This window comes from Chrysemys picta, chromosome 1 (genome assembly GCF_011386835.1).
Source record: "Chrysemys picta bellii isolate R12L10 chromosome 1, ASM1138683v2, whole genome shotgun sequence".
Lineage (NCBI taxonomy): Eukaryota > Metazoa > Chordata > Testudines > Emydidae > Chrysemys > Chrysemys picta.
The window spans coordinates 51,313,042-51,336,711 of NC_088791.1; the positions used below are offsets into that span (position 1 = coordinate 51,313,042).

The following is a 23,670-nucleotide window of genomic DNA, read 5'->3' on the forward strand; positions in this document are numbered from 1 at the left end:
AAAAAATTTCTTTTTAAAAAGAGTTTTTTTGGATAATTAACAACTTTAGGCCTGTCCATTTATGTAAGTAACGAGAGAGAATTCTACTAAAAGTTAGGAAGAATACATATTGTTAGCTATTACTGATTCAGTTTAGTGCACTTAGATCACACATGAATCAGCAGCCTATAATTTGAAAAATATCCAGGACAGATTCTCTCTCCTTTAGGGTTGCCAACTTTTTAATTGCAGAAAACCGAACACTCTTGCCTCGCCCCACACCTTCCCAGAGGTCCCCGCCCTGCCCCTTCTCTGAGGCCCCATCCCTGCTTAATCCACCCCCTCTTCCTCCATCACTCGCTCTCCCACACCCTCACTCACTCATTTTCACTGGGCTGGGGCAGGGGGTTGGGGTGCAAGAGGGGGTGCGGGCTCTGGTGTGGGGCCAGGGATGAGTGCTTTGGAGTGCAGGAGGAGGTTGGGGCAGGCGTGCGGGAGAAGGTGTGGACTCCGGGAGCGAGTTTGGATGTGGGAGGGGGTTCCGAACTGAGGCAGGGGTTGGAGTGCAGGAGGGGGTTGGGACAGGCGTGCGGGAGAAGGTGTGGACTCCGGGAGCGAGTTTGGATGTGGGAGGGGGTTCTGAACTGAGGCAGGGGTTGGGGTGCAGGAGGTGGTTCAGAGCGTGGGCTCCAGGCAGTGCTGACTCAGGTGGCTCCTGGGAAACAGCGACATATCCCTCAATCTCCTAGGCAGAAGCATGGCCAGGGATGCTCCGCATGCTGCCCCCACCCACAGGTGCCACCCCCACAGCTCCCATTGGCCACGGTTTCCAGGGTGGCACTTGTGTGCGGGGGCAGCATGCGGTGCATCCCTGACCGCCCCTTCACGTAGGAGTAAGACATGGCGTCTGCTTCCTGGGAGCTGTGTGGAGCTGGGCAAGGAGCCTGCCAGCCCTGCTGCGCTGCCAACTGGACTTTTAACGGCCCGGTCAGCAGTGCTGACCGGAGTCGCCAGGATCCCTTTTCAACCAGGTGTTCTGGTCAAAAACCAGACACCTAGCAACCCTGCTCTCCTTGTTGCTCAGAAACAACTGTATGGTAGGTAACAGAAGTGAAGTGAAGACCTGAAGCAACTGAATCACTAATAAGTAAATAAGAATGCCCCAAACTGCTGAAATTAAGTGTAACTGCATGTCCATTAATAGATATTTAAGATATTATATTTAGAAGGATAGTTGACTTACAGTTTATTTTTTAAGCTATGGTTATAACTTCAAATTCCCAGAGCTTTCAAACTGTTTGGCCTCAATTGGCTTTTTCACAGAACATAACAGTCTATGCCTAACATTAATGGGAGATAGGCATACATGCTAAGGCTCGAGGAGATCCCTCATTGTTTTATACAGGCATGTCATCAGAGCAGATACAACACACATTCATGCTATACAATTATCTGTAGAATTATGGTGGGATCATAGACAATACAGACTTGTTTCACAAAGTAAAATAATCTATTATATATTCTATTGAAATATTTAGTCTCATGATGTTCTCCTGTCACTCAGTTATACAGAAAACACATTGTGGAAGAATGTAAACTAGCCTTGTTGCACTAAAATTCTGTTACTGCAGTGGTTCCCAAACTTTAACAACCTGTGAACCCCTTTCACTAAACTGTCAAGTTTCGCAAACCCCCTTCTAAAAATGAATATTTCCAGGGATTTTCTCCTTTATCGGAGTATAAATTATAAAAACAGTGATCTTGGAAATATAACATTTATTTTTATCACATGCTTATTCCACACTATTATTAATTATTCTTTATCATTACAGTATTTTTATTACATTATGAAAACGGCAACACTCTTCCAAGATCTCACTTTCGTAGCTTGTATCACTTTGAATAAGCCTGTTATAAGAAAAGGCTCCTATGTTTCATGAAGGAGTATCAGACGTGAAACAGCATGAAGGTATTTAAGAAGCCAACTCAAAGAGTTCCTCCTTCCACAAGCATTCAGGTCTTGAGCAGTCCAGGCAAACAACGCACGTTACAACAAAGCTTAAACTTGTTCTTCATAATAATTTTAAAAACAATACTAGCTGCCTATTTAATTATAAAATCAGCAAAAAATATCCACCTCCCTTTCCATTTCTTATAAGGAGTCTTGAAGTTTAAATCTCCTCAGTGTGATAGATAGGTTTGCTTTGATCTACTTAGCTCTTGGAAGCTCAGGGGCTCCAGGCTGCTGGCCTCATGCTGCTCGGGGTCCCTAGGGACAGCTCTGTCCGCCATTAGGGATTTTTTTCCCCCAAGAACCCCCTGTAAAATTTCACGAACCCCAGTTTGGGAACCACTGTGTTACTGTAACAAACATTTATTTAAGAGGATGCTGCTGGTATTTTGACAACTCCACATAGAAAAGGGATTTGTTAAACCAATCAGTTTCCACTGTATTAAACCTGTTTTCAGTCCTCTATAAAGGTCAATGTGTTCAGCAGGTAATAACTTAAGAAAATGTTACTAGATTCCTATAAATAATTTTAAAAGGCTTTTTTTAAATATATGAACTAGTTTAATATAAAGAAAGTGCAATATTTTTAAAGGTCCGTTTTTGTAATTATATTACTTTAATAATATACAGCCTACTGTATTTAAGGCGGGGTTCTCAAACTGGGGGTCGGGACCCCTCAGGGGGATCGTGAGGTTATTATATGGGAGGTCACGAGCTGTCAGCCTGCACCCCAAACCCCGCTTTGCATTCCAGCATTTATATGGTGTTAAATATATAAAAAAGTGTTTTTAATTTATAACAGGGGGGCCACATTCAGAGGCTTGCTATGTGAAAGGGGTCACCAGTACAAAAGTTTGAGAACCACTGATTTAAGTTAATTAGTAAGTTTATTTCAACAGCAATCACTAAATGTTGCTGCTTATAATTGTTAACCTATACCACTGTACCAAACCAGTATCCCGAAAGGTTCTGACAAAGGCTATAGGTAGGAGGGCAGTGGTCTGTTTCCCTTCTCAGGAAGGAGGCTGAGAAAGGTACCAGTTTGGAAACGCTTCAAACTGAATGAGATGTAGGCACAGAAACAAGAGAAGTTCCCAGAGAATCAACAGTATTTTGGATGCTTAGGATTAGAGCCCTGCAGGTTCTGCAGGACCCTCCGCCAAAGTAGCTGGAGCAGATAAATGTACTTTGTGGAGGGTGGGATTAGGTGGGGGAATAACACAGCTTGCAGTAATTTGCAGGAAAACATGAAATCTTTCATCAGTCTGTCACAAAACTTGCTTTACATTGCAGAAATTCTTTTTTTTTAAATAAAGATTTTAATACTTAAATTTAAGCGAGGATAGAAAGATTGGATGTCTATTATAACAGGAGTTAAAGTTTTTTTCACATGGTTTAAGCAAGATTTGTTTTATTCTTTTAGTGGTAAAATTGTGTTTCAATTCCACTTTTATTAATATATAAATATATGAACCAACTTTTTTATTTGTTTTTTTTTTTAATTTTTTTGTAGCATGGCCCAATCTGTCTCTCTTGTGGGATTTGTGGGGAATCTAAGGTTTTTGCTGGTGGGAGTGGGATAATATTGCAAGAAACAATGCAGGAGCGGATGGGAGTGGATATTGTGGGGCAGGACAAGAGTGAGATTTAAAAAAATAGTCCCGTGCAGAGCTCTACTTAGAATCCCACATGGCATCAGTAATGAGGTTTAAACAACTAAGAGCATTTGGAGTGTTCACCGGGAGTCTGGGTAAATTATGATGTTACAGGACTTTAACAGGACATTTGGGGTACTTTGGGTACAGCAATTTAAAATTCATCAGCATTCAAATGCACAGGGCAATGGGCTAGGGTCCTCTAGATGTTCCACCTTCTAACAGGTTTCAGAGTAGCAGCCGTGTTAGTCTGTATCCGCAAAAAGAACAGGAGTACTTGTGGCACCTTAGAAACTAACAGATTTATTAGAGTATAAGCTTTCGTGGACTACAGCCCACTTCTTCAGATGCATATAGAATGGAATAAATATTGAGGAGATATATATACACACATACAGAGAGCATAAACAGGTGGGAGTTGTCTTACCAACTCTGAGAGGCCAATTAAGTAAGAGGAAAAAAAACTTTTGAAGTGATAATCAAGATAGCCCAGTACAGACAGTTTGATAAGAAGTGTGAGAATACTTACAAGGGGAGATAGATTCAATGTTTGTAATGGCTCAGCCATTCCCAGTCCTTATTCAATCCTGAGTTGATTGTTTTTAGTTTGCATATCAACAGGTGTTATTCATCAGAGTTCCATTGACCTTACAAAGAAGTGACCGTTGTGTGCCCAAGGCAAAGACCCATCAGGATAGCTGCAATGCTTTATGCAGCTCCCTGTGTGAATTTCTCACTAGTGAGGAAAAAAAGTCACTATTTCTTATGCCCACACACATTGCGCACACTGGGAGAGGAAGGAGCACTCCTTGCACCCCTCTGCAGCAGGTTGGAAGGATACAAGCTGACAGGGGTTGGGAGACTTGGCCCTGGTCTACACTACGAGTTTAGGTCGAATTTAGCAGCGTTAGATTGATTTAACCCTGCACCCGTCCACACAACAAAGACATTTTTGTTGACTTAAAGGGCTCTTAAAATCAATTTCTGTACTCCTCCCCGACGAGGGGATTAGCGCTGAAATCGACCCTGCTGGGTCGAATTTGGGGTAGTGTGGACGCAATTCGACGGTATTGGCCTCCAGGAGCTATCCCAGAGTGCTCCATTGTGACCGCTCTGGACAGAATTCTCAACTCAGATGCACTGGCCAGGTAGACAGGAGAAGCCCCGCAAACTTTTGAATGAGCTCCAGCATGGACCGAACGGGAGGTTCTACATCTGATTGCTGTACGGGGAGACAAATCCGTGCTATCCGAACTCTGTTCCAAAAGACAAAATGCCAGAATATTTGAAAAAAATCTCCAAGGACATGAAGGACAGAGGTTATAACAGGGACGCGCAGCAGTGCCACGTGAAACTTAAGGAGCTCAGGCAAGCCTACCAAAGAACCAGAGAGGCAAACGGCTGCTCCGGGTCAGATCCCCAGAAGTGCCGCTTCTATGATGAGCTGCATGTCATTCTAGGGGGTGCTCCTACAACTACCCCACCCCTGTGCTTCCCTCCTCCCCCACCCCTCCAGGGCTACCTTAGCAGTTATCTCCCCATTTGTGTGACAAATTAATAAAGAATGCATGAATTTGAAACAACAATTACTTTATTGCCTCCGCAAGCGGAGATCAAAGGGAGGAGGGGAGGGCGGTTGGCTTACAGGGAAGTAGAGTGAACCAAGGGGGCAGGTTTTCATCAAGGAGAAACAAACAGAACTTTTAGACCGTAGCCTGGCTAGTCATGAAACTGGTTTTCAAAGCTTCTCTGATGCACAGTGCGCCTTGCTGTGCTCTTCTAACCGCCCTGGTATCTGGCTGCGCGTAATCAGCGGCCAGGCGATTTGCCTCAACCTCCCATCCCGCCATAAACGTCTCCCCCTTATTCTCACAGACATTGTGGGGTACACAGCAAGCAGTAATAATGATGGAAATATTGGTTTCACTGACATCTAACCGAGTCAGTAAACTGCGCCAGCGAGCTTTTAAACATCCAAAGGCACAATCTACCACCATTATGCACTTGCTCAGCCTATCGTTGAGCTGCTTCTTACTACCGTCCAGGCTTCATGAACCAGGGGAGCAAGGAGTAGGCTGGGGTAGGTGCAACCGCGTGATGCTGCCGACTGGGAGAGCAGCCTGAGGCAGAAGCCTCCAGATGGCATGATATTCCAGGCAGGACAGAAACTCCATTAGATGAAACTTAAAGAAGAGAATGACCTGGAGTCATTCCCATGTCTGCCCAGGCGCACCCGACCAACCTAACTGAGGTCGGCCAGGAGCACCCATGGGGGGACGACGACGACGGTTAGCAGTAGTATTGCACCGACTGCCGTCTGCTAGGCAAGGCCAGGGGATGCTGCTGTGTAGCACTGCAGTACTGTGTCTGCTAGCAGCACCTAGGAGACATATGGTGACAGTGAGCTGAGCAGGTTCCATGCTTGCCGTGGTATGTCGTCTGCACAGGTAACCCAGGAAAAAAGGCAAGAAACGATTTTTTGCCATTGCTTTCACAGAGGGAGGGAGGGAGGCCTGATGACATGTACCCAGAACCACTTGCGACAATGTTTTTGCACCATCAGCCATTGGGAGCTCAATCCAGAATTCCAATGGGCGGCGGAGACTGCGGGAACTGTGGGATAGCTACTACAGTGCAACGCTCCGAAAGTCGACGCTAGCCTCGGTACTGTGGATGCATACCGCCGACTTAATGCGCTTAGTGGGGGGACACACAATCGACTGTATCAAATCGATTTCTAAAAAATCGACTTCTATTAAATCGACCTAATTTCGTAATGTAGACATACCCTTGGGGAAGTGAGGTGAGACTGTCAGCCAGAAAGGCATGACGGTTGCTGGGAGGAGGAAGGGGTTGTCAGAGTGGGCCTACAGTGTGTAGCCCAGGAGTGGGGGCTAGAGCTTTCTAAAGAGAAGAGGAGAAGTGGAGAAACCTGTAGCAGTTTTCCCAAATTTCAGCCACTGCCCATCCAATGCTCCTCCCCAGGTTGTCCCCACTCACCCTGACCAGTGCATAGATGTTTCTGTCCTACCCAACCCACCCCATTCTGTGCCACTAACCCCTATTACTGGTCTGCCCCCAATTACCTCTCTGCCTGCACCTGAGCCCACCTCGTCCCCTTTGTCACTTCTAGGGAGTTTCTGGCGCTCGCACCCAGCCTCCCCAAATGCAGGAGTCATGCACCGCCCATGGTGGGGAGATACATAGGAACTGGAGGTGGCAGAAGATGGGGGGGGGGAGGAGGAAGAGCAAAGCAGGAACATGGAATGGCAGAAAGTGTGTGTGAAGGGAGGGAATAGTGAGGAAATGCTGAACCCAGGTGGGACAACTGAGAAAGTGTAGCAGTTTTAAAAGAGGCATAAAAGGAAAATATTGGGGGAGGAGAGAGAGGGGGGGGGGGGAATAAAGGGCATCAGGGAAGGTAAGAGATTGGGATAAGAAGAGTGAAAGGATTTGTGGGAAAAGAATAAAGAAAAAGGGTGTTATTAGAAGAACAAGCAGGAACGTAACACAGTGATCCTAGATAAGAACATTCAGGCACGCACTTGAAAGAAAGTGTGGGAAGCTATTAGCTTTGAGCATCCTATAGCCTGTCTCCAACAAAGTGACACAGCTGTTCTGCCAATGCTTGGAATGAAGAGATCAAAAGAACATTAAACAGATAAAAAGCCCTTCTCAGGAGAGAAGGGAGAGGTCAACTGTCAGGGGGACAGGTTGACAGTCTGCAGAGGAGCCTGAACGAGTTGGATCTTTCCCCAGATCCAGGGAACGGTAAGCCTTAGGAAAGGCAAGCACATGGACAGTTTAGTTTATTCTTTGTAAGATCTGTTTTCTCAAGTCAATTAGTTCTACATAAATAGTTTGCTTTAAGAAGGCAGTTTGGTTACCAGTTACCAATCTCAGTGTATTATTATTTGTGTTATCATAGCACCTACGAGCCCTAATCCTGGCTCAGGACCCCACTATGCTAGTCATGATTAGCACGATCACAAACACTTAAGAAAAAAGGATAGACTGTAAGCTCCTTGGGGCACAGGCTAAGTACAAGACTATAGACAAGAGGCAGACTGACAGGGGAATACATGGAAACATGAGACAATATAGATCAGCATGATAAGCAGTGGCAGTAGAGTCAAATCTTTTGTAGGAATCATGGTGTGATGCTTCTTGGGAGTACCCAGGGTTCTGAGACACCTCACTACCACCTGCCCTTAGCATGAGGAAGTCTTGTCTGTCCCTACTGGGGGGGCAATTCTCCAAATCCACCAGCCTTTGGCAACATAAACAGTTGCTTCTTTGCTTCTGCAGGCCCTCCTCTCTCTTTACAAGTTAACAATAGGTACACGCCAATCCTCGAGTCCTCAGAGCTTCCTTCTGGAGTGCCCAGCCTCTGACTGATTCTCAGATTTGGCTAAGAGGAGGTCATTAGTGACTTCAATGTGAATGTTGAGTTCTTAGTTGAGAGCAAGGGGTAGAAGTCAGATTGGCCATGTTGCAGAATGGAAGTGGAGTAGAGAAGCTCCAGACAGCAATTCCAAACAGCATGTTCAATGAGTTTAGAAATGAAAGGGAAATGGAGTAGTAGCTGAAGAGGCAAGTGGGGTCAAAGGTGGGTTCTTTAAAGATGTGTGATACTAAAGCATGTTTGTATTGTGAGAGGAAGTGCCAGAGGAGAGCAAGAGGGTAATGAGAAGAGTAAGGGAGGGAATGAGAATGGGTTCAAAGGAGATCAGGAGATGAGATGGGGTTACTGGGCAAAGTAGAGGGGTTAGAACAGGAGAACAGACTGGAAACATTTGCATCTGTGACCATGGAGGAGGACAGAGTTGGGATGGGAAGGAGAAAAAGCAAGAAGGAAGGAGAGTGGAGGAGAGGGGGAAGGTCATGTCAAAAGCTGTCAAAGGTCCTCTCAGGAATTGGTAACTGATTAAAAGATAGGAAACAAAGGGAAGGAATAAATGGTCCGTTTTCAGAATGGAGAGAGGTAAATAGTGGTGTCCCCCATAGGTCTGGGCCATCCTATTCAACATGTTCATAAATGATCTGGAAAAAGAGGTAAACAGTGAGGTGGCAAAATTTGCAGATGATACAAAACTACTCAAGATAGTTAAGTCCCAGGCCAACTGTGAAGAGCTACAAAAGAATCTCTCAAAACTAGGTGACTGGGCAAGAAAATGGCAGATGAAATTCAGTGTTGATAAATCCAACGTATTGCACATTGGAAAACATAATCCCAACTACACATATATAACAATGTGTTCTAAATTAGCTGTTACCTCTCAAGAAAGATCTTGGAGTCATTGTGGATAGTTCTCTGAAAACCAGGGCTTTGGAGCTGTGCTCCGGCTCCGCTCCAGCTCCAGGCAAAAACCTGCAGCTTCACTGCTCTGGAGCTGCTCTACGCTCCAGCTCCGGGGTCAGCTCCAAAGCCCTGCTGAAAACAGAATGTTGGGAATCATTAAGAAAGGGATTGATAAGAAGACAGAAAATATCATATTTCCTCTATATAAATCCATGGTACGCCCACATCTGCACACAATATTCAAGATGTGATCGCCCCATCTCAAAAAAAGATACATTGGAATTGGAAAAGGTTTAGAAAAAGGCTACAAAAATTATTAGGGGTACGGAACGGCTTCTGTATGAGGAGAGATTAAGAAGACTAGAACTTTTCTACTTGGAAAAGAGATGACTAAGGAGGGAATATGATTGAGGTCTATAAAATCATGACTGATGTGGAGAAAGTAAATAAGGAAGTGTTATTTACTCCTCCTTATAACACAAGAACTAGGGGTCACCAAATGAAATTAGTAGGCAGCAGGTTTAAAACAAACAAAAGGAAGTATTTCTTCACACAATGCACAGTCAATCTCTGGAACTCTTTGCTAGAGGATTTTATGAAGGCCAAGACTATAACAGGGTTAAAAAAAAAACTAGATAAATTCCTGGAGGATAGGTCCATCAATGGCTATTAACCAGGATGGGTGTCCCTAGCCTCTGTTTGTCAGAAGCTGGGAATGAGTGACAAGGAAACGATCACTTGATGATTATCTATTCTGGGGGAGGTAGGGATACACTCAAAGAGATCGGAGGGTGGGCGGTCAAAGGTGCAGTTGGATCCTGTCATAGTTCTCAGGCTCTTTATACTGGGCAGAAGAGCTATTTTCACTGATACCTATGAGTGTTTAGAGCAGGGGTCAGCAACCTTTCAAAAGTGGTGTGCCGAGTCTTCATTTGTTCACTCTAATTTAAGGTTTCGCGTGCCAGTCATACATTTTAACGTTTTTAGAAGGTCTCTTTCTATAAGTCTATAATATATAACTAAACTATTGTTGTATGTAAAGTAAATAAGGTTTTAAAAATGTTTAAGAAGCTTCATTTAAAATTAAATTAAAATGCAGAGCCCCCCTGACCAGTGGCCAGGACCCGGGCAGCGTGAGTGCCACTGAAAATCAGCTCGCGTGCCGCCTTCAGCACACGTGCCATAGGTTGCCTACCCCTGGTTTAGCGAGACAAATTGCAGTGCACCTGCTGTTAAGAGGATGTGAAGAAAGACTGAAAGTCCTAAACACAAAGCATTGTTAAAAACAAAACAGCAACTCAGTGGAAGAGCTAGGATACTTTGACTTCAACACAAGAAAAGAACTAACAATAAACAGAAAAAAATTCTAGGTTAGATCTCCGAACCCCAGTGGGAACAAACCTACTCTGCAGTACGGTAAGTGGCTTTAGACCTCTTCCACACCAGAGATTTCAGGCTAACTTTCCTTTTACCAGAGCGCTGTCTGATTCTTAGGCCTGGCCTACATTCAGTTTTTGTAACAATATAACTATTTTTGTTAGGGGTATGTTTTTCCCCCCACACACAAATAGTTATATTGGGACAACTCCTAGTGTGGATGCAGTTATACCAGTATAAAAGGGCAGTATAGCTTATTCCCCTTCCTATGCAGGAATAACGATATTGATATAACGCACCTTTTAACCAATACAAGTGCATCCACACTAGGGGTTGAGTTTGTGTAGGGGGACAAGAGGAGTGCATCGCTTTAATTAGTAGTATATATAATGTGATACAGCTTTTGTGTATAGGCAAGCTATGTATGTGCTGTGATAGGTGGAGGATAAGCTTGGCAATGGTACCTGTAAGTTCAAAAGCCACAAAGATAGTGATATATCACTACCAATGTGATATATGCCCCTCTGCCATGTATATTAGCCAAACCGGACAGTCTCTATGTAAAAGAATAAATGGACACAAATCAGACATCAAGAATTATAACATTCAAAAACCAATAGGAGAACACTTCTATCTCTGTGGACACTCAATGACAGACTTAAAAGTGGCAATTCTTCAACAAAAAAACTTCAAAAACAGACTCCAACAAGAAACTGCAGAACTGGAATTAATTTGCAAACTGGACACTATCAAGTTAGGCCTAAATAAAGACTGGGAGTGGATGGGTAACTACAAAAACTAATTTCCCCCTGCTGATACTCACACCTTCTTGTCAACTGTTTAAAATGGGCCGCCTTGCTTACATTGGACTCATTAGCACTACAAAAGTGATTTTTGCTCCCATGGTATTCCCCTTCTTGTCAACTGTTGAAACTAGCCCTCTTCCACCTGAATTGAATTGGCTCATTATCACTGACCCCCCCCCCCCGCACTTAATAAGGCAACTCCCATCTTTTCATATGCTGTGTATTTATACTTCCTTATTGTATTTTCCACTCCATGCATCTGATGAAGTGATTTTAGCCCACAAAAGCTTATGCCTAAATAAATTTGTTAGTCTCTAAGGTGCCAAAAGGACTCCTCGTTGTTTTTGCTGATACAGACTAACAGGGCTACCACTCTGAAAGATAGTACGTTCTACTGCATGGGTTAAAAGCTGCCTGCTCTGACCTTACTGACTTCTCACTCTATTAGCATCTACCTTTCATGGTGTGTTTTCTTAAATATACAGCAGATGGTTAGCGAGGTCAACATTGGCAGGGTTTCTATGTACATTACCTATTTTGGCATTAGAAACGATTTTTTTTCTGTACTTTTCAGTTAAGCATCCATTCTCTGGCATACGTTCTGAACAGTGTATTGCCAGTTGTGTGATAGACTGCAGCTGTTTTCATATTCTTTGATTGCCCACCTTTGTAATGTGTTGTGATGAAGTATTAATAAGTAATGATGATAAGGCTCGGGGACAGTGCTCACGTCTAACTTGGCCGAGGGACCCCCCCACAAGGGTATGCTGCAGTACTACCCACGCTTTCCATGTAAGCACCTAGACTCACTAAAAGGGACAGGACGCTTGAACAGAAGAGGTCCCGTCCCGACACGCTGGAGCGCGCCACACTCACCGCCTCTGTCAGCCGCAGCGCCAACGCCTGAGGAAGCTGCCATGCCGCTGTTCGCAGATGGACCCTGGCGTGACGTGCGCGCATTGGAACGGCGCCTGAACCAATAGGAAAGAGCGTTGAGGGCTCCAGCCCCGCCTTCAGAACGCGGAGCTCATCGGGACTCGCAGTCTCTCCGCTCTAAGGAAGCGGACTCCAGAAGGGGGTAGGGCCTTGGTTGGGCCCCACCCCTCGCCGCTGTACTCCGCGGGGAAACTACGCTTCCCGGCATGCAGCGGGGCAGGGGAGGCGGGCGGTGGCTGTGAGTGGCCGGCGTGGGAGCGGGGCTGAGTCAATCACAACAATGACTTCTCCGCTGGCGCCCGAGGAGCGTGTCTGAGCCCCGCCGAGCAGCGGCAGCGGCGGCGCTGGGCAGAGGGGCTCGCTGGCCGCCGCTGCTCTCATTGTTCGGAGAGGGACAAAACCACGCTGTGAGCATGTGGATCCCTACAGAGCACGAGAAATACGGCGTGGGTGAGTGGGGCCGCTGGCACTGGTGCCCTGCCGTGGTGGGGCTGGTCCAGGTGGCGATAAGAATGTAACCCCTCCCCAAACCTCCCGGGTGGGGACATGCCTGTAATTCTGCCGTTGTCCGAGGAGTTTGCAAGCGGACGCTGCTGGTTCATGTGTCAGGTGGGGAGGGAGGGAGTGGATCCCTGTTATCACACCCCTTCCCTCCCCCCAGTGCAATGAATAGCTGCAATGATTGAAAATGTGTGTGTGTGTGTGGAGGTTATGAACAAAACACAATTGGAAAGCATAAGTCTCCCTATAGCCTGATCGCCTCTGCAAAGAGTCTGTGAGGATTGAATAGCATCTCAGTAAAACAGCCCTGTCGGGAGACTCCTCTTCCCACTAGCCTCAGCACCGGAGGGAGGAGAGGGGGAGAGAAAACCACACAATTGTTTAAAAATGGGTATTCCGCTTAACGGGCACGCTCAGTTTAAGCTACTGCCATCTTTCGAGACAGGCACCAGTCCGCAGTTGTATGTGTGTGTGTGTGTGTGTGTGTGTGTGTGTGTGTGTGTGTGTGTGGTATTTAATCAGGACAGTAGCTTACTTCCAATGCTAACGTTTTGTTTGGCTGTGAAATGGATTACACAGAGACAGGGAAATGTGTTTTAGTATTTGAAGTTCAAGGTCCTGTTTGTGAGGAGGAGAGACAGCATAGCATCTTCCTATTCAAAAGGTGAACAACAAAGGACGTTAGATGTTTGACTGATGAATCTGGATTTTCTCATCTCTTTTCTCCCCTGGCCCCAGTTACAGAATAGGGAACGTTTCCCTCCTTCTCTGCCCCCTCCTCTTAGTTGCATATTTAAAACTCATATTTTCCTTTTCAACTACTGAATTCAGCCTGATCCCACTGATACTTTTTGGAAGGGCTAAGATTTCCTACCAGCTATATAAACAGCCCTAACAACAATAAAACAATTTTGAAATCCTAGCAGTTTGATTGGGAAATAACCCACTATTGTATCTATAACACTTTTTATTTAAAAAAAAAAGCTTACTGTATAAATGTTGAAAAAATGTATCTTTCATATAGTGTGTGTTGTTTGGGATTTTTGTTTGTGTGGTTTTTTTTTTTTTTTGGTAAAAACAAAACAAAGTGACATTTGTGGAAGTCATTTGCACTTGGTTATTATTTGTTCAGCTCCGCCTGAGGGCAGGACTCTAGAGCCCATTAAACTGACTTATGAAGCGATTAAAGAGACTCATTGTAGTTTTTGACACCATCTATTAAAACCACTAATACTTGATCGGCTTTGATGTCTCGACCCGGACAATAGCTGCCATTTCACACAAACGTAGCTGAGGTGCTTCGTAGATCATTGGCATTGCAAGAAACTGTCTGTATATCCAGGTTATATTTGTACATTGAGTTGTGTATGTTATGGAAAATCCACGAGGAACGTAAAGACGTTGTCTGTGTGTGTGTGTGTAATCTCGCTCTGTTTAACAATTAGTAGAGGAGCCAAGACTCATTCAATATGACTATGTCCCATTTGGAGTTGATCCCAGATGTTGCTGTTTTCCAAATGTTAAATCCCATTCATGAGCTCTATAATTTATTTTCTTGACTTCTTTATGTGCCAGGTCACAGCTGGGTTGCTAGATATCGATTAGTCCTCCAGTCCGCTTTCTTTATGAGGATGGGCAGAGGCTTAAAATCCACTCTGGGATTTCCTGGAATGGCATGTAGGATATTACCAGTCAAGTATTTCAAGCTGCAGCACTCCCCTCAATTTTTGTTGTTGAGTGAAGGAGAATATTGCACAGCTGAAGCATAGCTTCCTTTTTGTTGTTTACAATCTGAAAAAACGATTGTTAGTAATCTGCTTTTTTATCTACTCCCTCCACTGATAAAACCCAAAACAAAATCAGTCCCTCCATTATTTGAATAATTAGCCTGTGGCTGCTGAACAATTGAATAGTATTCTTCAGTTAAATTTTTCTGTGCCAGCAAGTACTCTGTACTTGCTTGAGTACTTAACCAAGAGCATCTAGTTGTGCATGCCAGTGTTGGCAGAAATCTTGTGACTGCAGGAGAAGTATCTTTGTAATCTCAATAAGTGTCCCGTTTCCTCTCTTCCCCCCCACCCCCTTTGGATTACTCAAGAACAAATATAAAGATCTTCAAGCTTCCTTTGCTGCTTATATATAATATCCAGTTCTGTGTTTCTTTTTCACTTGCCTCCAAAAGTCCATCCAAAATACTCTTCATCCAGTAGCATCCCATCACTGTTTGTGCATCATCATTACAAACTGCTGAAATATTAAACCATTTCACTTGCTTTGGGAATAGTATTTTACAATCTACATTATATAAACTTTATCCTTGCAACAACAGCACTCTGAGTACAAAAATTTGTCTTAAATTTGCAACACAAAGTGATGATGTGGGATATGGGAAAATAATATAATATCCTCCTATGTGTATTTCCTCAAGCTTCTTAGGAAGATGATTTTATATATTCAAAATCTAATATCCTACCTCAAAGACTTGCTTAAACTATTCCTTTTCCAGTCACAGAAAATGGTATGTTTCTGAACATTTATTCTATGTTACTTTGGCATGTTAAACTGCCTTGGTAAAATGGGTACATTATAAAATCCCCTTGAGAATCCTGATTAGTTGTACCAAGCATATGTATCCTTTGTATGAGTGCGCAGGGCTCAGATCAACGTCAAATCTCATCTGCATTTTCAATCTGAATTTTGCAGCACATGCTGTGCGATCCACGCTTCTACTGTGGCATGCCAAAATGGATGAATAACCAAGCAACAGCCACCTAGTTGCACTGAGGGACTGCTGGTAACCAGGTGGCTGTTGCTCACTTGCATAGCCTGACTCTCACTATAAGGAGTATTTAATACATGAGTAACACAATCTTCCCCATCTTCTATGTTTATGAAACTACTGCCAGCTAGCTGCAGAGAGGTGTTTTTTTTTTTTTTTTTCCTTTTCGTTGACCAGGTTGCTTTACTCTCAATTCAACTAATAATGGCTACTGCATACTGACTTGGTTAGGAGCATGTCCGTTATGAGTGATAGTAAACCATGGTGCAAAGGTTCTAGGTCTAAACTTGCAGAAAATCTTAATCTTCTGCTGAGAGTTGGACATTGTCTTAAGGTTTACCCCCAGTTTGGTGTGGGGCAGCTTTATCTTTGTCATGTTCTGCCTTCATATGGAATCTGCAATAAGTTGTCCTCCAGCATGCTATTGATGAAGATGTATGCAATATATGCAGTATATTTTTCATTCAAGAAGCTTTATTTCTTTCTTGTGTAGGGAGGGAAACTCTTTTCTGTTTTCTCATGCTGCTGTGTCAGACTGATAACAGTACTCAATAAAAGAACTGGACTGATAGCAATACTGAATAAAAGAACATTGTCCAGTTACAAATAACACTTAAAGCCTAGCATAGAGAGTCTGAAGAGAAGGTAGGAGAGGTGCAATTTTGGAATTTTTGTGAGTATATCTGAAAGTGGTAGACGTGCCTGTTAAACATCTTACACAAATCACAAATGGAGTTGGATCTCATAGGACTTTCATGAACTACACTGTATAATCGGCTCTAGAAGTATCAGAAGTGGTTTGATCAAGACTATATAGCTATGGATATTTCGCACACAATAAATCAGTGAGTAGGCGCATCTTTCAAAGCCAATTCTGACTAGTTGGTGCAAACCTGAGACCTGTAATTGTAATAAAGAAAATGCACTGCTTATTCTGTACATGCTGCTTAAAGAGGAAAAAAGTTCAGTTGATTGCTAAATGAGTAGTCCAAATATAAATAATAGATTTACTCCCTCCCCCCCCAAAAAAATAATTCCACATACTGCACAATGCCAGATGTGTCAGCATTTTAGTTTGATAAATTCTGTATCTGAGAATATACTTACATTTTCTAGAACATGGTCATTTTATATTGATTTAGTCACTGAATGCTGATGTTAACCTGGGGAGTTATGGGGCATGTGTGTGAGAGAGGAGGGGAGAGTTTGAAAAAAATTAAGACTATCTGAACACAGTGTACAACTTACAAGTAGCATGCACACCCAGACACTGTAGTCATTCGATATAGCACGGTGCACTTTTTAAACTCATACAGATATAAATGCCAAGTCCCTTTGGACTTATGTTATTGTGCTGTTGAGCCATAAATCAGTGCTTCACAAAGTGTGTAAAGGGTGAATGTCTCCATTTTATAAAGGGAGGAACTTAGGGGGTTAAGTGACTTGTTGAAAATCACGTAGTATGGCCATGGCAAAGCAGAGAACTGAACTACCATTCAGTATAGCATGAAAGAATTAACACAACAAAGGCAGTATACAAATAAAACCCATGACCGGAATTCCTCATTCTTATATCCAGGTAGTACCTCAAATTTCAGATATGTCCTTAACTCAATTTACATTTTTAAAATATTTTTGTCTCACTTAATGTCACTTCATTTGTTGGCCCCATCAGGATTTTCTAAAGGGCTGTTGCCCAGTGGGTTATTCATACAGCACCCATGCTCTGTCAAATTTAAGTTTAACCCATAACTTTCTGAATTTAAAACCTTTTTTTTTTTTTTTACGATCCAAGCTTAAATAAACTTTTCAGCTCAGAAACATATTCAACCCATGATATTGGTGAAGGACAAAGATGAGGGTTGAGATTTTCCAAGCTGGCTAGGAGATTTAGCCAAACAACTCCCATTGAAATGATAGAAATTGTGTTGCTAAATATCAAAGTCACCTTTGGAAAATCTCACCCTAGGTACCTGTGCTGATTCTGGAATTGCTTAGCAGCCTTCAGTACTGTTGATGAGACCCAGATTAACAGATCACTGGGCTCTAGGCTAACCCTGGCTCCCCTCTCCTGACCAGCTCCCTCATGCAGGCACTCATTGCAACTCCTCGTCCAAAGTTCTGACTGAGTTACTAGTGCAGGAGCTGGCCTCACAGCAGCGATGAGGAGGAGAAGCACTGCCCCCCACCCCTCGCCTGTTCGGGTTTGGCTCCACCCACCCTCTGTCATGACTAGGGCTAGGGCAGCGGGGCCAAAATTGAGGGAGTGTCATTGCAACCTGGTGCATGGGGGTCACAATGCCATTCACATAGTTTTGGCCCTGCCACTCCATGTCATGACACGAGGCTAGTTGGCCAAACCTGAGTGTACAATGGGACAAGCAGCACTACTGTGGGGCTGGCTCCTGTAGCAGTAGTTGAGCCAGACCAGCCAGAGGTATATAAGGTTGCCTTAATCCGGCCCTGCTGTTGACCCCGAAGTGTCTGTGACATATCTAAAGCCCTGGTACGAATAGATGAAGTTGTGCTTGAGTGCCTCCATCCTTCTCTCCTGAAAACAACCCAGGGTTGATAGCTCATCATTAAGGCTATGATTTAGTCATGGGTATTTTTAGTAAAAGTCATGGACAGGTCATGGGCAATAACCAAAAAGTCACGGCCAGTGACCTGCCCATGACTTTTACTAAAAATACCCACGACTAAATCTTACCTGCTGGGGGTGAGGGCCGTTCCAGGGCCCTGCTGCTGCTCCTGGGAGGAGGGGGAGCGTCCCTGGGCCTGCTGCTGCTGCTCCGGGGCGGAGCGGGGGGGGGGAGAGTGCTTACCGGTGCTCCGCCACCCCCAGCCGGGGGGTATCCTGGGGCCCCGCTGCTGCTGCTGCTCCTACGGGTGGGGGTGGCCTGGCGTGTTGCTGCTGCTCCCGGACCACTGCTGTGAGGCAGCAGCGCCCAGGACCAGTTGCCTGGGGCCACCAGAGCAGCTGCTGGGGCGGCCCTGGGGTCAGCCACACCAGCTACTGCAGCTGTGGAAGGGGTCCTGGAAAGTCATGGAATCAGTGTACATGGATGACATTAAGCTCTGTCTGTTTCATGGCACCTGGTCGGTGCCAGTGGTGAACTTTCCAGTGCCCGGGCGTGGATGGGAACTAACTGGTTAAAGCTTAATCCAAATATGAGTGAGGTAATGCTGGGTTACATATCACTTCTGCCACTGCCTTGGGTTAACTCCCTTCTTGAAATTATGCTTACTTTTCTGTTAGTAGGTCCTGTTGAATTCTGGATGTTCAGATAGCAGGTGTGGCTACAATTATTTCCTCCCACCTTTTCTGACTAATAGGGTGTGAACTCTCTTAATTAGAGGTGGCTCTCACCATGATATCCATGTCTTTGTCTATCTGGTATTTTATGCATAGAACATATATCTCCCTACTGCACTGAATTCCAACTTATTTCTTACTATAATTCAATGTTTGTTTTGGTTTCTAAAGCCCTTCATGATTTGGGTTCTTGTGTATATTAGGGAAAATTCAGGAAAGAGGCAGTCTGACAGTTAAGATCAGCTGGAATACTTGAGCCGACAATTCTTAGATTTGTGCAGTGGACGACAAGGTATTTTCAGTGTAGAGCTCTCAACTCTGGAATTTTTTTCCCTTTTTCCCCCTGGGTCTGACAGCCAGAACGTTTTGATCATTTGGGCTCATTACAAGGCCTGTCTGTTTATTCAGGGTTCTTCTGTGGAGAAGGATTGAACTGGGAGGGTCTTGTTTCCCTTTCTGTTGGTCTGGGAGTTCTTATTGTGTTCTCTTGTGACTGTTAACATGAATTATCTTTGCATGTGACTGCATCAATGAAAGGTTTTTTTGTTTTGGTTTTTTAAATAAAGCATTCTATCTGTATGCTCTTCCTCACTTTGCTGGGGCTGCCTTCATGTGATTTCTGCCTCCCACATTCCCAGGTATCAAAAATCTTCACATGCTGGGGAAATTATTCTCCTTCTAGGCAACTCGTGTCTTTTGGTTTCCCACATTGGTGACAACAGCAATATTAACCACATAAAAACTGTACAACTCAATCCCTAGTTTATCATGTTTTATCCCCTTGGTCACATAAACAGCTTGGAAGCATCTTTGCCTATAGTCTCTTTCCTAGGGAAACATATTAGGAAACATAGATGTTGGCAGAAACTAAGCATAATCAACAACTGAAAGACATGTGGATGGTGTATGAAAGCTCCAAGGGGTGCCACACTGATCTGACACCAGTGACAGATCTTTCGATGTCAAGCTGGTACTGTTTCAGATCTCTAAGGGAAAAAGATTGAAGGGGCTAAACTAGTTAGAGCTCCATGAAGACAGGGTTTCTCCATAATAATATATATTTATAGTTCTTCAAATGAAGGAGAAGGCAGGGACCTGATGTTTCTAGGGTCTTGGCCACCTGAAACTCTTCACTTGAAGATTGTGCTGATCCTACTTCCAGGTGCTGCAGAGGAGACTGTCCAAGGATATGGGAGCTGCAAATATTAGTCTGCTAAGTGACTAGTATCAGGGACAAGGAAAGGTACCCTCAGATCCTGTAATTTGTGAACAGTTTTTTCTTGAGAAAATGGGGCCACATAAAATATAATTTTTGCAGTGAAAGTGATCGTTGCTGCTATGGAAATAGAGGCAGACTATGCTCTTGAAGAAGCCCTAACTCTACTACAAACAGCCTGGACTGGGTCAGGAAAAATAGTTGCTGAGGCTGACTGGATGTTCCTCATTCTGTTCCAGTTGTTGAAGAACACAGTCCGCTTTAAAGATCACACTTCTGTCTGAAAATTGTTACCTGCTTTGTTTCATGTAACACCTAAGATTGTTACCTGTGAATGAGTAGAGGGGAAAATATCTGTTTAATTGCTCTGATGTATACACTGAGTTACATTGTTCCCCTTATTGTTGCTGTGTGAAAACAAACAGTAGGTAGGGAAATGTGATTGTAAAATTACAAAAACGGACAGAAGGGCATGGGGGAAGGTATAGTACTTGAACTTATTTCTAACTCCCTTTAAAAAAATTGACTAGATCAAGTGTTTGTGTCCTTTGAGTGTTCAGGGGTTTAAGTGGTTGATCTCATGAAAGTTAATGCATAAGTGATAAGCTTGCCTGTCCCCATCTTTTTCCCCCGCAGAGGAGGAAAGGGTACGTGAGAAATGGACTCAAGTGCCTTTTCTGATGCATTATTTTGATGATGCTGTCACAGCTTGTCTGCGTTTGATGTTTTTTTTTTTATCTTATTGAGCCAGTGATTGTAGTGTTCCATTAAACTTTGAAAACAATGGAGAGAAAGAAGAAAGTATTTGGTATGAGCAGCTTTCTCTTTAAATGTGGGATCGGTCTGTGTACTAGGGAGCAGAAAATAGGAAAGAAAAGCATTTTTCTTTAATAGTTTGTATTGAACTCACCCAACCTCATGTAAACTAACAACTGGAGCTGAGCCCCACCTGCTGAAGGTGTAAACCCAGAAACAGCTCCTACAGGGCTGTCCAAAAATGTAAGTAATCGGAACTATGTGAAAATTCTATCCATAGTGGCACAAATCACCAAGGTAGGGCTGGTATAGCTGTTGGTAGGGTTAAAATGTATCTGCCTTTTACTCAAAAATAGGTTAGTCTTGCAAAAAAAAAAATACTCTGTACTTTATTCCACTGAGGTAGGCGTAATGAGCTCAGAATATACAAGACACTTTCTCTAGGGAAAACAAGTGTTTATCACACAAGAGGCTATAGTACTGAGTATAAACTAATCAATATCCTTACATGAGCTATATGAAAGACAACTGCCTCAACCCAGACTCTCTTCAGAACACAACAGAAACTGCTTTGTATTATACAAACAGTAATGAAAATCAGCTGGTTTCTCTTATAACATGATAAAGACTATGAAATTTGTTGAATAGTTATATTTTATTGTATTAAAATTGTTAATATTGTATTGTTTGTTTTAATGGATAACAGTATCAATTTAATAAAAAGAGGAATGTTGTTGTTTTTTAAGTGTGAGTTGAGTCCTCTGTAAAGACAAGGATGTGAATTCCTCATTGTAATAACTTCCTATTTTTGGATGAAGCAACTTCTCTTTTAAACTGTCAATCTGTAGAGTTCCTAAAGTTAGCTCTGATTTCATGAGCAATAATCTGCTCTCCAATTCATCCCATTAAACTAAATTGTCCACAGATGGTATGCAAGCTATAACTATACATTTTTGCAGGTGATAAGGGTGACTGTTATAAGGAATAATGTTAATTAAGAATCAGCATTTTGCTTTCAAGGACCCTATCTGCAAATAAAAATGTGCCTGCTTTCCAGCAACGATGTGTGCAGCTCAACAAGGTTTACCCATGATTTCTGAAATGGTGCTGCTCATGCCTCGTCCTCGCCTACGTTTGCAGCCAGCCATGGCCAACTGCATCCATGAGCACTTCCGCTAGCACAGAAAGGTTAAAGAGTTTGATTTGCAGTCCTCCTTGCTAACTGAAAGTTCAAATTGCTCCATTTATTTTATTTGTGTAAACAGTGGTTTTATTTTTGTATTTCTAGTTTGTGGCAGAAAACTAAACTGTTACTGCTGAGTTCGGTAGTGTAGCAGAAACCTGAAATTCATGGGCATGTATGCACTGCATTTAATTCACTGAACCTCTATTAATAAGGTTAATAAATTAGGGAAAACACATTAGAGATATTACAAACTTTTGAATAATTCTTCAGTTATTTTATACAATTTTTTTCTTGTCAGATTTATAAAACTTCCTAGACAAAAATAGAGTAGGAATAATTTAAAAATACAATTAACAGAAGAAGTGGTGGTTTCCTACTTACATCATGTATCACTCTTACATTGTACTGTGCAAGGCTGATCAGAGTCCATTCACTATCTGCACTTATTTCCCCAATTAGAAAAAAAATAGAATAATTAATCATTGTAACAGGAGCCAAAATGTCATCACTCTGTGATAGCCTTTCTTCCCCTGGAACAACAGAGACTTTTAAAGCAAACAAAATTCCTCTTTTACGGGGCCAGATATAGTTCTAGATATTCAGCTGTGTTGAACAAATGGACTGCCCTACCCTTCCCCTCCCCACCTAAATAAGGGAAGGCATGGTAGTTGACCACACAGACTTACTGTAGTTTTTCTCAGCTGAATACATAGTAAAATATTTTTAGCATAATTGTTAGATTCTCAGGAGACAAGTCATTTCTAATTACTAAAATAACTGGAGATGTAGCACACTTAATTATTCAGGAATTGAATTTCATAATCTTGTGGTGTGAACTTTTTTATAGATTTAAGTTTTATTTTTCAAAATTACATAAAAGAGAAAGGTAGGTAGAGAAACTATTCAGTTGTGTTAAATTAATCCAGTGTGTAGTTAAGACTGCATATGCACTTGTTAAGAAAATAATCATTAGAAAATTATTTCAATCCATTGGAGAAGCAACAGTGTTCAAGATGTAGAAAAATGAAAAAATTGAGTTATTTTCTGTTGTTTGTTTCTTGTAAGTCTTCAGTAAAGCATAAGTGCCAATTTCAAAGTACAAATAAATTGATCTTTGAAGGCATAGCAGCTTCGTGATCTATTAAAAATTCTCTCACTATTGTTTAGATTTTGCTGGGTATACTTTTAGTTTTTTACAGAAGCTAAATCAGATCTTGACAAACTTACTAGACATTTAACAACATTATGATTAAACCTACTAGTCTGAGGCTGATACGAATGAAGGGCCCACCAGTTAAGTCCAGAGGCAGGATAATGTTGCAAAGGGCAGCCCTGCAACCATTTGCTGGGATTTTTTTTTCAAGATGCTCTCCATGGACTCTGCTTGAAAGCTTCATTTTTTGCTTCACCCTCTAGCTACAAATTATTTGTTAAATCTGCAATCCCCTCTTCTGGCTGTGGAGTGAGAGAAAGTTCTCTCTCTGAAACACCAAAGAGTCAAGCTTCCTCTGAGATGTAGCAAGGAAGAAGCTCTGCTTCTCCATTGCTCCTGTCAACCTTTGTTTTTTAGGACCCTTAATCTCAGTGAAGAGTGTTGGCCTCTGTTCAGAGGCTTCCTGCCTCTGGACTTAACTGGTGGGTGCCCTTCATTTGTATCAGCCTCAGGCTAGGTCTACACTACCCGCCTGAATCGGCGGGTAGAAATCGACCTCTCGGGGATCGATTTATGGGACGCGACAATCGATCCCCGAATCGACGCTCTTACTCCACCAGCGGAGGTGGGAGTAAGCGCCGTTGACAGAAAGCCGCAGAAGTCGATTTTGCCGCCGTTCTCACAGCGGGGTAAGTCG

General features: G+C 43.1%; 2 protein-coding genes across 10 annotated transcripts in view; one reads left to right on the forward strand and one right to left on the reverse strand.

Moving 5' to 3' along the window:
- The window catches only part of ZNF277 (zinc finger protein 277), a 76,344-nt gene extending 64,180 nt beyond the window's left edge, over positions 1-12,164 (reverse strand). The window contains exons 1-2 of one of the 6 annotated variants that reach the window (XM_065556653.1): positions 12,007-12,125; positions 8,922-9,079 (exon numbers count right to left, since the gene is read on the reverse strand). In XM_065556653.1, coding sequence (XP_065412725.1) covers positions 8,922-8,946 — 25 coding nt within the window. In that variant the 5' untranslated portion in view covers positions 8,947-9,079; positions 12,007-12,125. Of the gene's footprint in view, positions 1-8,921; positions 9,080-11,940 lie in introns of all 6 variants that reach the window. The other 5 variants (XM_065556657.1, XM_065556663.1, XM_005310603.5 and 2 more) reach the window with 5 other exon arrangements.
- A 116-nt stretch (positions 12,165-12,280) lies between these two features.
- DOCK4 (dedicator of cytokinesis 4) overlaps positions 12,281-23,670 on the forward strand; it is a 403,168-nt gene continuing 391,778 nt past the window's right edge. For all 4 annotated transcript variants that reach the window (XM_008162515.4, XM_042861791.2, XM_042861754.2 and 1 more), the window contains exon 1: positions 12,281-12,516. In XM_008162515.4, coding sequence (XP_008160737.2) covers positions 12,480-12,516 — 37 coding nt within the window. In that variant the 5' untranslated portion in view covers positions 12,281-12,479. The remainder of the gene's footprint in view (positions 12,517-23,670) is intronic.